We start from the raw sequence: 14990 nt of genomic DNA on the forward strand, positions 1-14990 counted from the left end.
ATCCATATACAGGGTGTTTCATGACATTTGCTTATACTTTCATGATCAATTCACAATCTGATTAAAAAAAGTTCTCATAAACATGCATCCAATTCAGAACAGCTCAGGAGCTCTGGTTGTTGAAAGTTAAAAAAAAACAAGAGTTTTCAATGGTTTTCATTTTTATGGCACATGTTTTCAATGGTAAAATAATAAAAAAAATAAGAAAACTTGTACTTAGTATAAATAAACATTTTACTAGGTATGTGTCTGCTTATTATTATTTATTATTTTATTACTGTTTTTTAATTGAAAACTCCATCGCATTTTTTTAAAAATTCAAACAGCCATATTTTTTTAACTGCTCACAATTGGACACGTTTATATGAACATTTATTTATCAAATAAAGAATATTTCATTCCAGTTTAATGATTTAATAATTTTGCCTTGCAAACAAAATAATTAAATAAACAAATTTAAAAAGAAGTCAGAAAAGTTCTTATATTCATATTACACACACAAACAAACTTTCTGTTTTAAGGTTTAATTGCATCATTTTCAGAAACTGCAAGGTTCTAGTAATTTTATCTGAATTCAACAGGAAGTGCTGATCACTGTGCTATTAAGTATTCAAATTCACTATTTTATGTGACAGGCCTTGACAAATGGAAATAGTGTCTGAAGTTACTAAAGCCATCACTGATTGGACAAGATAGAAAAATTAGTACATTTTAGTACTAATCAGTGCAGTGTTCTGTTTCCTCTGGAGTTCAAGTGTTCATTATTTTCATGATGTAAAAATTGTATACAGTCTATTTTACTCATGTTATCATATTCTAACAAGGATATGCTGAAATTCTCATTTCTGTCTCAATGTAAAGAAATATTTTGTCTCTTACATAATATACAAGAGCAATCAAATACTCTTCTTCACTCTAAGGTAAAGATTAAATGATGACACTACCTTAGAAGTGCTTTTCTTCTGACTTTTTAAAAAGTATGCTTAAAGCAACTTTTGAAAAAATTTTACTGTGATTTTGTGGCCTATTATCACAATTATTAAAAAAAAAAAAAACAATTTATGTATAAATCTAAAAAAAAAATCAAAGAAAAGTGCAGTTTTTAATATTATCTTATATTCCATTTGTCATACATAATATAAAAATTAATAAACGAACCAAAGAATAACATCAGAATTGATTACGACAATTTCAAAACAAACTTTTTTTTACATATAATCTTCACTGTATCTCATGATACATCAAGAATGTAAATTATATATATAAATTTGTGCTGATATACATTACTCCTACACTTTTAACATGTATTCCAGGGAAAGCTGTGAAACAATAAGATAAGTGCATTTTTAAAAGCAAACATTAAGTATGGAGGCTAGCATATAAAGCACACTGAAACCATTATAACCATAAAAGTATCTGAAGCAAAAATAACAGATATCAAGTAAATATATGAAAATACAGATATATAGAAAGTAATACAGTAAGTAACGTAACATCCCAAATGTTAGGAAACATTAAGATATCCACTCTAACATGCACACACGCACGCAATGCACACACACACACACACACACACACACACACACACACACACACACACACATATACACGCAAATCAGAATGACGGAGTATGAAGCTTATATTTACACGCAAGGTCAAAAACAGACAAACACAGTGCTGCAATAGAGACTGGCTAAAATTAGTGCTGAAGCATGCAGAGTGCAACCTACATGATCTACATGCAATCACAATGAAACACTTCTGTGATAATACCTTTATCAAGAGGATCAAGAGATTCAGCAGCCATCATCCTCTGGCCCCCAGGAAATGGGGGAAGCGGAGGTGGTGGCCCTTCATATGAAGGTATCCGTGGTGGAGCTACAGGAATACCACGTTTTTTACGAGTTTTCTTATGAGGGGTGGGTTTACGATTCACTTTACTATAAATGTCTCTTTGTCTGCGCTCCAGTGAGCTCCACTCACTCTCTGAATCGGTGCCTATCATGGAAGGGAAGGAGAGGAAGGAAAGGAAGAAGGAAGTAGGAAAAATATGTTAAATCAACTACTGATGTTTTTATTAGCACTGATTAGATACACATGAAAGAAGCAGATAAGATATTAACTGAAGTTGTTTTGATACACTTATTTGATACACACTGCATAGACAAAAACATGCCCTCCATGCATTCCTGCCTACTGATGTGATAAGCAAGGATAGAGGTAAAACAGCACCTTAAGACAAAAATCTCAGCTCTGATAGGATCATTGATAGGTCTCATCAGAAATAGTGCATCATTTGTATTGAAAGCAATAACAACTCACAGAGCATTCATGATTTTCAACCCACTGTAGCTGAAATGGCATGGAGCTTTTCTAATTACATAATTCAGGCAAGGCCATGGCCAATTTGTTATTCTAAAACCATTTTTGAATACAGAAAGCAAGAATGCATCCTGTTTGCTTTCATTTTTAATTTTAACTAATAAGTGTGATAATAATGGTTCTCGGGTTTCAGTTTACGCTGAACTTCCTTCTCTGTGTTGTAAAGCTTGCCCTTATCTTCAATGCTGTTTTTTCATACTTATTTCTACTGGCATGTTATTTCATGAATATTTTTTATATTTTTCATGAATGGTAGTATTCCATAAACAGAGATGCCAAATAAATACACGTGAAAAAAAGCCTAACCTAAACAGGAATATTTAATTTTATGTGCATGGATAGGCATTCACTTTTGTATGCAGTGACACACATTTCATATACACCAAGTAAATTTTTATACAATGAGGAATTATACCAGAATAATTTAGCAAAATAATTTGAATACTATATGACTGAATCCATACATAAAACAAAAGATCAAAGTTTTTATTCTAAAATAAAACTAATATAACAATGTGTATAACAAATACTGAAAATTCCTTAAATATTCTATGGGGGTAGTATTGTACCAAAAAATATTGTACTGATACTGACATGACTCAAACGAACATTTGCAAAAACAAAAACAATAAAATAAATAAATAACAAAAATTGCAATTATTGCCTGTTGAGAGCAAGAGAGGGAACTAGAAGCAGACAGACAGTATCACTAATTTTTCTATTCTGTTTATTGGTTATTCTTACCTTCTTGCAAACACCCATACACCTTCCAACAATTGAAGAGGGCCCACTAAGAATTATGGAAGATTCAATTACTTTGGATTTTTTATGATTTTCTCTAATGATCTTATGTACATTTGTCAACAAGTGAAGGAAATTTTAAATATAGAAAACTCCACACTTAAGATGAAAGAGTATACTCCTGAAAACTGTTCTGTGAAACCTCATTAAGCAAACATAATTTTCTCAGAAATATATAACAGTGTGAGTTTCTGTCCCAGTTTTTATTTTTTAAGTATGTGTGTGTGTGTGAGGCAGAAATTTTTTTAAACATAATTAGACAAACAGTTTTTAGCCATTAATCTTTCAATAATGAAGCTATAACAACATCGTTCAGACCTGGAGAGTAAAGTAGCTCCAAAATGTAGACAAATAATTATGCATGGATTGTTTTATTTGAAGAATTTGTTTAGGTGATTCTATACATTTCATTAAACTAAATATTAAACATAACATTTACATTAGAGACACATAAGGGAGCAGAGAGAGAGAGAGAGAGAGAGAGAGAGAGAGAGAGAGAGAGAGAGAGAAAAAGAGAGAGAGAAAAAGAGAGAGCACGCTTCTATCTGCAACCATAGCTGGTTAACTATTTTGTAGGTCTAATTGTTTTTCTAAGACAACTGTACAGACAATGTGGAAATATCTGGGGCATACTACAGTGTGGTAAAGTCTTAAATCCATTTTATTTTTAAATAAATAAATAAAATATCATTTGCAATTTGATGACTGGTGCACATTTTCAGAATCAGCAACTAAAATAGATGCTGTTATATACTACTCATGAAAAATAATGACATTAAAATGACCATCAATAGCTGCAATGTGCTGAGACTAATGTACACATTTTTTCTAGCATATTGCTTTACAGGTGCTGTTAACTATTTCCTTCCAGGTGTAAGATAAAAAGCCCGGGAAGAAGGGGAAAAAAAAAAAAAAAAAACAACATACGCTGGGGAAGCTATTCCTTCTACTTGAAGTGGCTAACTACGGTTCAAATTAAGACATCTCCAAGTGTGTGACAAGTGGTTCACCACTTGTCACACACTTTTTTCCAGAAAGGAGGATACTCCAAAGAAGAACATGCAAATAAAATGTTTCCTTTAAAAATTCTTTAAGAAGTCAGCAGGGTGAATGAGAGGTTCCTATTCAGTGGGTGGAACTTGCGAGGTCACTTACTGTCATAAGTTTCAGTCAATTCAGGAGTTAACTCCCAAATTTACACCTTTTTTATTTTTTTATTATTTTTTATTTTTTATATGCACTGAATAGATACACCTTTCAGAATTCTTATTTAAGATTTTTTTTTAACAATAAGTGCTCCGAAGATTGTTAAAAATTCATATTTTACGTGATATCTATATGAAAGGAAGATACACAACTTTTTCTATGCTTTGATGGAAATTCATGAATTTGAATACTTTGTGAACAGATGCTGTGTAGGATGCATTTTTAAAGTGTAACTTCAAAACAGAATTCTTATCAAAGTTATTTTTTTGAAAATAAGTATTCCAAAAGATTGTCTTATTTGATTTCTTTGGACTAGTTAAATGTTTCTCTTGGTTTGAGAAGAGCAGGGTTTAACCACTGTTCTACATTTTAGGTGACATCTATATGAAAGGAGGATACACATCTTTTTATAAGCTTTGAAGGGACCACATGAACTTGGAAACTATGGCATCTGCTGTGGAGGCTATATTTTTAAGTGCAACTCCAAAACAACAGGGCATTTGTGATATGTTTACTTTTATCTGAAAAGAAAAAAATATTTGTTATAGTTTCCAAGTTATAAAAAAATGAATTCATAACATTTGCTGCACCTGTAATTGTAATTTATTTACCAAGTTAAAAAAAAAAAAGGTTGCGAATAATAACCTCAAAATGGAAAAATGAGGAGCATTATGGCCTTGGTTTCCATAGCCAACACTAAAATTTAGGAATGAAATGTGTAAGTCTGCAATTTTTTTTAACACACACACACACACACACACACACACACACACACACACACACACACACACACACACACACACACACACACACACACACACCTTACCATCTTCACCATGCCCATCCATTTGAAAGTGACAACTCAACTTCCAGTAAACAAATTTTTATGAAATTTTATATTTGGACTTTTTAAAAATATTTGTCACGCCATTTCAAATTTTATTAAAATTGGACAACTAGAAATCTAGCAATAATTACTTATTTTTTTCCATACAATTTGTATCTAAAAGAGAAATTCATAGATTAAATGCAGTTTTAAAGCAGTACTGTTTGCTTTAAACAGTTTGTGCATGCTTCACACGTATTGTTATGAAGATTCACGTATGTGATATTGCTTGTGAAGAAATACATATGTATAGAGAGAGAGAACAAACTTAAAAAAAAAAAAAAGTATAGGAAGAAGGTAATAAACATGATTTAGTTGAAATTAAACCAAACACCTAAGAGAATGCAAAACTAGAGTTTCTCAAATGTTCCATAAAGTTTTAGTAATTAATTGATAAGGAGATAACTATATTTACTTTTCATTTCTATTAACCACAGAAAATGAAAAAAATATTTCTTTTCTTTAATTTAAGAAAAAAATCAAAGACACCTGTAATATATAATATACTGCCTGTATTAACTAACTTGTTTCTGCAGGTTCCACAGCATAGGCCAAGCCAGATCCTTTCACCATTCATAGATTAAATGGATGGTTTTCATAAATCATAATAATATAGTTTGTGTAGATATAATTTACATGTGGACACAAAGATTATGTGAAAAATAACTATGATGAATATATACTGTATATCATATTGTACATGTATCACTGACCAACAACGTCCAAGAACTCAATATAATAAAATCCCATTACAACAAATAGCATTTTAACACAAATATTTCTAGGTCCCAGCTGACTTCCCCTTTTTATAATGGACAAAAAAAGCTGTTTTTTTTTAATTTTTTTTCCCCCTCTGAAATATGGTACATCCATAGATGCCAACTTTGGATTTTCACAAAGATCAGACATCTGCAAGCAGGAGGAAACTTTTTTTTTTTTTTTTTTGTAAAAAACAGGGAGCTTTATTAAAGTTCACACTGCATTAGAAATTAAATTCAACTGATAACACAAATTTTATATTAAAATATGTCTAAAGGATTGTAACGAACACAGTATACTTTCAAACATTAGTTTCCTTGGATATTTCCATCTGTGGATTTCTATTTGCATTTTCTGTAATAAATAAATGTATTATGTTTGCTACAGATACTGAAGCAGACTTTGTCCTCTACAGAAATGTTAAATCAAAGTTTTGTTTAAATCAATGGCCCTGCTCCCTAGACTTGGGCTGTCAAACACATTTCAAAAACTTCACCAGAAAGAGATGTGAACTCAGGTTTTGTTTTTCTCACTTGGCTGAATATCTTCTCACACTCAGTATTGTTATGAGAACTGTTAAAATGCCAAGCAAGACTTGGAAAAACTTATATTTCATGCTTCCTTGTGCACTTGTCAGATCCCTAACCAAGTACCACCGCTGTAGATCAAATTATTCTTCTTTCAAAACAGCATCTGGTAGGCTCTCAGAGAGAAACTGAAGGAAGTAATGCTACCAAACATTTATTACTTCACCTATTTATTTACTTTTAATGACACCAATCAGTACTGAAAATTTGTCCACAAAAAATTTTAAATATGGGTTTGTTAAGGGTTTGTGAAGTTTGAAAATGATGCACTGTGAACTGATGAAATTTTATGCTACCACAGCATTTATAAGAACAATCCTTTTCAATGGGTAATTGTGCATCATGCATTTACATGCAATGATAAAGTAATTAATGAATAAAAGAACAGACTCTTCTCTTGTTTTAGACTCCCTGCAATGTGGCCGCAGAAAAGCCTATGATTAGTTCAGCATCACACTGCTGGTTTAGTATGCTATGGCAATGAACTCCCAACGTGGAAGTAGAAAATTTAAAAATTGTTGTTATAACAAAACTGCAAATAACATTCTTCAATATTTCTAGGAATAATGAACTCGGTACATGGATGTGAGGTATTTTTAAGTTCTTTTATTAATCCTAAATGGCGTGAGGGGATCATCTCTGGGGCATAATGTATGCACTGGATTGGAAATGAAAAACCTGCAGAATAAAAAAAAATTTTTTTTTTTTTTTTTTTTCAATGGCTAACTGTAACAATTATAGCCAATCATTCTTTGTGTTTATTGGGGTTTATTATAGTCATATTCATTAATGAAAATAAGAATAAGGTAAGAGAATTTTTAAAAATTCTGATTTTTAACATAGTTTTACTATTTTTTTGTGAAAAGAAAAAGAGAAAACTTATGTTTTCACAAAAAGATAGAGAAACTATTGTAACCAAGTGTGTTACAATTCCAAACAGAACAGGTCAACTCAAAAAGTCAAAAAGATGGAATCACTGATATGAGCCAGAAAGTCAGCTGCTGTGTATTTACTAATTATGAGAGCATCCTTGGACTCAGGGGAGGTTCCCACGGACTGGAGATGTGCAAATGTATCCCCAATTCACAAAGGGGGATCGAAGGGTGACACGAGTAATTACAGACCAGTTAGTTTAACTTCTGTTCCGGGTAAAATAATGGAGTCGCTGGTTAAAGATGCATTGCAGGATCAGATAGATTGCTAGACAAGACTGCAGCAATAATTCAGACACAGCATGGGTTTGTTAAGGGAAAGTCTTGTCTGACAAATTTGATAGGATATTATGATGTGGTTACAAAGGAACTGGATGCGAAAAATAATTTTGATATCATATAATTGGATTTCAGGAAAACTTTTGACACTGTTGCGCATGGAAGACTATTGTACAAATTGGAGCAGAATGGTATTAAGGGTAAGTTGCTACAATGAATAAAAGGATGGTTAAGTGCTAGAAGACAGAGAGTGGTAATCAATGGGTGCTGCTCTTCTTGGACTAATGTTATTAGTGGAGTCCCACAGGGTTCGGTGTTAGGTCCACTGTTGTTTTGTATATTTATCAATGATATTGATGAAGTTATATCAGGCTTAATGTCGAAGTTTGCAGATGATACAAAGGTTGGCAGGATTGTTAATGACAGTAATGGCAGTGTGCTACTGCAACAGGATCTAGATAATTTGGGCATATGGGCTAAGAAGTGGCAATTGAAGTTTAACCTTGACAAATGCAAAGTACTACATATGGGTAGAAGTAATCCCAGAGAAACGTACTAACTGTGTGGAGTAATTGTGCAGGCAGATATGAAGTTTTCTGAGCAATGCAGACAGGCTGCCAGGGCAGGTCATGGGGTTTTGTCAATGATATATAGGAATTTTGCTAGCAGGGAAAAGGAGGTGATTATCCCTCTGTATAAGGCAATGGTCAGGCCACGCCTTGAGTACTGCGTACAGGTCTGGAGGCCTCATTTTAGGAAGGATGTAGATTTACTTGAGCGTGTACAGAGAAGGGCAACAAGATTGGTGAGGGGAATGAAGGGATCCTCTTACAAAGAGAGGTTTAAGTTCTGCAAATTGCAGTGGCTGGAGACTAGGCACCTGCACGGTGATCTGATTGACGTATATAAGGCCTTGAATGGGTTGAACACGCTGAATTCTGATGGGATCCTTCCACTTGTTCAGATTATGAACCTAAGGGGGCATAAATTCAAATTAAGAAAAGACAGATGTAGAATAGATGTGCGGAAATTTGCCTTTAGCCAGCGGGTGGTTAATTGCTGGAACAAACTTCCATCTGTCGTTGTGGAAGTTGATAGGTTGAATAAATTTAAGGAGGAACTGGACAGGCATTTGGAGGGAATGGTGTGATTTTTTTTTTTTTTTTTGGCTGATGCTGCATAAGCTCATACATTTGCTTTCTTGCATCACATGCCACTACTACTACTACTACTACTACAGCCCTTTCTAGAATAGACATAGCAAAACTGAAATGAACTCTTTGAAATAATTAATACTAAGAGAAAAAAAAAAGAAAACTGTTGCAGTTTTTATATATAAACTTAAAATCTGATGTTTTTAATGAAAAAAAAGTTGAGTGATCATTAGCAATTAACATTGAGTTTGATCTTTAGCATCTGAGTTAGTGTCTTTTTATTAATGATTTAATAATTTTTTTTTTAAAACTAAAAACCCATAAAACAATATCATAAAAAAGAAAAATTCAACTGTGTTTTTTGATGGTGCTAAACAACAGTAAAAAAAAAATAAATAAAATAAATAGAATAGTTATTATAAATATAAGAATAGCTTAAAATCTGTTTTCATCTTAAATTAGCCTTGATAATCTGAGTATCAGTATTAGAAAAGGCCACATGGCACAAGAAAGCCTACGGCTTATCTATCCTAGCTGCACCAGCAAAAAAAAAAATAAATAAAAAAAAAATAATAATAAAAAATACGAATAAAAACAAAATAATAATAATAAGAAAATTAAAATAAATTAATAACAGAAAAGGAAATAGACAACCTATGCATTTCACCAAACTGTCAGCCTCTATCATGCATGTAGGTAACTTATTCCAGTAATTTATAACTCACTGGCTAAAATAAAACTTCCTGCAATCCAGTCTAAACATCTTTCCCATAACTTGAAATTATGGCCCCTAGTTCTAGAATCATTGATAACAATGAAAATTTCATCTTCATTTAATTTTTACTTAGGCCACTCAGAGCCTTAAACACCTAAATCAGTCTCCTCTAAGGTGTCTAGTTTCCAAGAACTGCAACCCACATATTCGAAGTCTTTACTCATATGGATGCCCTTCTGCTGATCTCACCAGGAGAGTTGCCCATTTTTGGACCTTTTCAAGAAGCAATGTCTTTCTTTAGGTGTGGTCTCCATACTTACAGTATTCCAGGTGTGGTCTAACAATAGCTTTATATAATGGGATTATGACGTAATTATTTCTACCAGCAATTGTTCGATAAATCATCGATAGGACACCACGGACCTTCCTTGCAATCAGTCTACAATGCTCAGAGAACTTCATGTCTGACCGTATCGTAATACCCAAGTCACTTTCCTCCACTACTGGCTTTAGTGCAACTCCATCAAGTGTATAAGTTATTTTGGGGTTACTGTTCCCCAGGTGTAATACCTTCTCTTTGCTGGATTAAAGCATAGCTGCCATTTTTCTGATCATCCCCGAAGTCTATCTAGGTCACTCTGAAGAAGCTCTGCTTGGCAGTGATCATTGATCTACCAATCTTTACATCATCTGACAGTTTTTTTTTTTTTTTTTTTTTGTATGCTTTTCTTTTTCATATTGGTAGAGGTATTTATATGCTCATTAAGTTTTTAGTATATTATATTTATTTATCTTCGGATTTGTCCTTAAAATTTGGTGTATTGTGTAGGTGCTTTGGTGTTTCTCATAACAACAAAAAAAAAAAAAAATCCCTTTCCAGATGAAGTATTAATATTTAATGGACAGTCCCTAAAATGTTACAGAAGTTTAGTTTTATATAGTATTTCATCACCTTTATTTTATGTGAATTTTGTTAACAAAACTAGGTTTATGAATCTATTAGCACAACTATTTAGCCTTATTTTGTGTGTGTGTGTGTGTGTGTGTGTGTGTGTGTGTGTGTGTGTGTGTGTGTGTGTGTGTGTGCGCGTGTGTGTGCGTGCGTGTGTGCATTTATGAATTCCCTATTGATGCATACTGTAATTCCTGAAGTCAGTGGCAATGACTACCACTTTTAGCTATAAATTTAGCAAATACTGTGAAGTGTAACCTTTTCTGGGTACGTTTTTGTGTACTCTTTTTGTTTGTTTCAGAAAATTTGTATAAAATAAATCTGCAAATTTAGGCTTCATGCTCTCTATCATCTTCATCGATGTCATTTATGAAAATCAAAAATAACAGTGGTCCCAATGATCCTTGGGGAACCCCACTTCTTACATTAACCCATTTATCACAACCCTCTGCCTCATGCCTCATCGTAATTTCCTTTCCTGAAATTATAACCCATTCCTTTGCCTTTAACTACCGCTACCCCCCCCTCTCGCTCTCTCTCTCTCTCTCTCTCTTCATTGTCCACTGCAGAACTCCGTGATCACTTCCCACTACTGGTTCCTGTACTGAGTGGTTAATATGGGAATGCAACAGCACATGCATTTGTGTTGACCATGGCACCAAGCTTATAAGACTGCTATATAAGATAATTACTTTTTTGTCAAAATGATTACTTGTAAACTCCTCAAATTTGTTGTCATGCCAGACTACAAATGGAATATTTTATTCCCCTTCAAAAAAGTAATAATAATAATAATAAAAAAAAAAAAGCTGAGAAAAAATACTCTAACTTTGTTCCAGTGATTTTCTTAGTTTTTAATTTCGTAGTACAAATGGTGTTTAAGGTTTCCAATTCCCTTCCTAGAGAAATCATCATTTTGGACTTCCAAAAATATATGTACAAGAACTTATAACAGCATTGTTATAGGTTCTTGTACATAAGTTCTTGTTATAAGAAAATCAAGAAAAAGACAGATCACTTGGAGCTAAATAAGGTGAATAAAAGGAGTACTGTATACGAAAAGCCTGCAACAATGAATGGCATTCATTCTCTCTCTCTCTCTCAAGCATTCTTCTTCTGTTGTTTTTCTTGATTTCTTATTATTATCTGGTAATCAGAAGTGCAGAATACTTCCCTGTGACACCTTGGCATCCAAAAAAATTGTGGCCATGACCTTTCTGGCATATGGACGAATTTTGAACTTTTTAAAAGAGGAGAAAGTTATGTCAAGAGTTACTTCAATTGAGAAATTGAGAAATTAGAATATATGTTCAATTGAGAGTCACAGATATATCGAAAAAAATATAGAGAATACTGAAAAAAAAAAAAAAAAAAACCACCCCCCTTTTTTTGGCACACTGTTAAAATTAGCATTAGCAGAGGCATATGATGCAAGAAAGCACGCTAATGCAGCATCAGCCTGAGGGGGAAAAAAAAAAAAAAAACTTCCACTTCACCCCTCCGTTCGTTCGAAATACCTGTCCAGCTGAGACTTAAATTTATTTAGGCTATCAACTTCCACAACAGGGGATGAAAGTCTGTTCCACCAACAAACTACATGCTGGCTAAAGGCAAATTTCCAGACATCTATCCTACATCTGTCTTTCCTCAATTTGAATTTATACTCTCTCAGGTGATTATTCTAGGCAAGAGACAGAATCCCATCAGCATTGAGCATGCTCATACCATTCAAGGCTTTATACACCTCTATCAGATCACCTCGCCAGTGCCTAGTATCCAGACACTCTAATTTGCAAAACTTAAGCCTTTCTTCGTAAGAACAACCCTTTGTTACATTCACTAACCTTATTGCCCTTCTCTATACTCGTTCCAGCAGCTCTACATTCTTCTTGAAATGAGGCCTCCAGACCTGTATACAGTACTCAAGGTGTGGCCTGACCATTGCCTTATACAAGGGAATAATCACCTCCTTATCCCTGCTAGAAAAATTCCTGTATATCATTGATAAGACACCATGAGCTACTCTTGCAGCAAGTCTGCACTGCTCAGAACACTTCATATCTGCCTGCACAATTACCTCCAGGTCCTTTTCATCCTCTACCACTGTCAGTGTAGTACCAAAGAGTTGATACGTTGCTCTGGGGTTGCTGTTTCCCATATGTAGTAATTTACATTTGTCAATGTTAAACTTCATTTGCCACCTCTCAGCCCATCTGCTCAACCTTTCCAGATCTTGTTGCAGCAGCATAGTGTCAGTACTGTCCTTAACAACCCTGCCAACTTTTGTATCGCCTGCAAACTTGGACATTAAGCTTGATATACCATTATCAATATTATTTATAAATACAGAAAATAATAATGGACCCAACACTGAACCTTAAGGGACTCCACTGATAACATTAGTCCACGATGAGCAGTGTCCATTGATTACCACTCTCTGCCTTCTCCCCCTCAACCACCCCTTTATCCATAGCAGCAGTCTTCCATGTGCAATAGTATCAAAAGCCTTTCTAAGATCCAAATATATAATATCAAAGTTATTCCCTGCATCCAGTTCTTTTCTGACTGCATCATAGTATCCAATCAAATTGGTCAGGCAAGCCCTTAACAAACCTTGCTGTGGTCAAGCTATAACTGAAGTCTTGTCTAGATGATCCTGCAGTGCTTCTTTAACCAGTGCCTCCATTAATTTTCCTGGAACAGAATGAAACTCACAGGTCTATAATTACTTGTGTCAGCCTTTGATCCTCCTTTAAGAATTGGGGTCACATTTGCACATCTCCAATCTATGGGTACCTCCCCCGAGTCCAAGGAAGCTCTCTTACTTCCTTTGCTGCCTCCTTTAATATAACTGGATAGATCCTATCTACCCCAGGTGCCTTTCTTGTGTTTATCTTCAACAATTTCTCCTCCACTTTACTCTCAGTTATTACATGATTATCTAGCTTACTGCCAGAGTTGAATACACCTCTGGCATTCCCCTCGCTGAGTAACTCCTCATGTGTGAATGTCGATGCAAAATATTCATTTAGTTTGTTAGCTACCTGAGCAGGATCATCAACAGTTGAACCATCGATATCAAGTGGACCAATCTGATTCATCCTCTTCCTTCTAGAGTTTACATAAGTAATGAACTCTTTGTTGTTTTTCTTTGCATCCCTTGCCAAAGATTTCTCGTAATCCGCCTTCGCCTGCCTAACCTCCTTTGTAACTTGGTTACATATCAACATATATCTATCATAGGCTTCTGTGTCACGAGTTAATTTATATGTATCCCAAGCATTTTTCTTCTCTGCCATATGTATCATTAGTTCATCTGACATCCATTTAGGCCTAAACCTAGAACAATATTTCTTAGTTGGTATGTAAAGCCTAGTAGCTTCCAAGATAAGTTCTTTGAATGCTTCCCATTTTGAATTTGCTGTTGGTAACATCATCAGTTGGTCCCACTGTATAGAATTTAAATACTGTCTCAGACCATCGTAGTTGCCTTTACGAAAGCAACAACCCTTCCCTTTACCCCCTGATGGTAGTTACCTCTTTGAGTAAATCCCACTTCAGCACACTGTGATCACTGCCACCTAGTGGTTCCTTTATCTGCAGATTCTTAATGCATGAAGAATCACTAATGATAATCAAATCAAGAGTATTACTCCCTCTAGTTCCCTCCTGAACATGCTGATGTAGAAAACAATCATCCAATAAATCCAAAAAAGCTTTGCTAGTGTGTGAATGACCAACCCACAAATTCCAGTCAATATCTGGGAAATTAAAATCCCCCATTATAAGACTCTCTGATTTACTGGCTCACTCTTTTTCCCTGTACAGTTTCTTATTATACCCATTAGAGTCATTAGGCCTATAGCACACTCCTACTCTCAATTTCGATCTCCCAATAATTATATATATATATGTATCACACTAAACTGACTCGACACGGCACTGTCCAGCGATGTCGACTGGCTTCACTTCCTTGGATTTTCTGTATTTCTTAACTAATAGCATAACCCCCCCCCCTCCCTTCCTATCCTTTCTGTAGACATTGTACTCCCCAAATTCCAGTTCTGCATTCCTTATATCTGTGTGACACCCTGTCTCTGATATCCCAACAATATCCGCCTTTGATGCTTTGAGCAATACCTCAAATTCATCAAATTCATTTGCCAAACTCCTAGCATTGGTGTACACGCAAGTATATATGCACCTGTTCTTTTTCTTAGCTACCCTAACACAACCATATGTTTACTTGTACCGCAATGACTCCCAGCAGTCTCTGAAATATCCTGCATCTTGTTTTCCAGGCGTCTGCTCATTCCAATAGAAGCAGTGCAAGAATC

The 14990-nt window shown here is 34.4% G+C and overlaps 1 protein-coding gene across 17 annotated transcripts in view; it reads right to left on the reverse strand.

Moving 5' to 3' along the window:
- The window catches only part of RhoGAPp190 (Rho GTPase-activating protein 190), a 744591-nt gene that overhangs the window by 178526 nt on the left and 551075 nt on the right, over nucleotides 1-14990 (reverse strand). For 15 of the 17 annotated variants that reach the window (XM_090374412.1, XM_090374407.1, XM_090374402.1 and 12 more), the window contains one exon: nucleotides 1774-1998. The exons of the other annotated variants lie outside the window; for them this stretch is intronic. In XM_090374412.1, the coding sequence (XP_090230538.1) occupies nucleotides 1774-1998 (225 nt within the window). The remainder of the gene's footprint in view (nucleotides 1-1773; nucleotides 1999-14990) is intronic. 17 annotated transcript variants of the gene reach the window in all.

Source organism: Mastigoproctus giganteus, chromosome 5 (genome assembly GCF_048544385.1).
Source record: "Mastigoproctus giganteus isolate SK-2022 chromosome 5, ASM4854438v1, whole genome shotgun sequence".
NCBI classification, from domain to species: Eukaryota; Metazoa; Arthropoda; class Arachnida; order Uropygi; family Thelyphonidae; genus Mastigoproctus; species Mastigoproctus giganteus.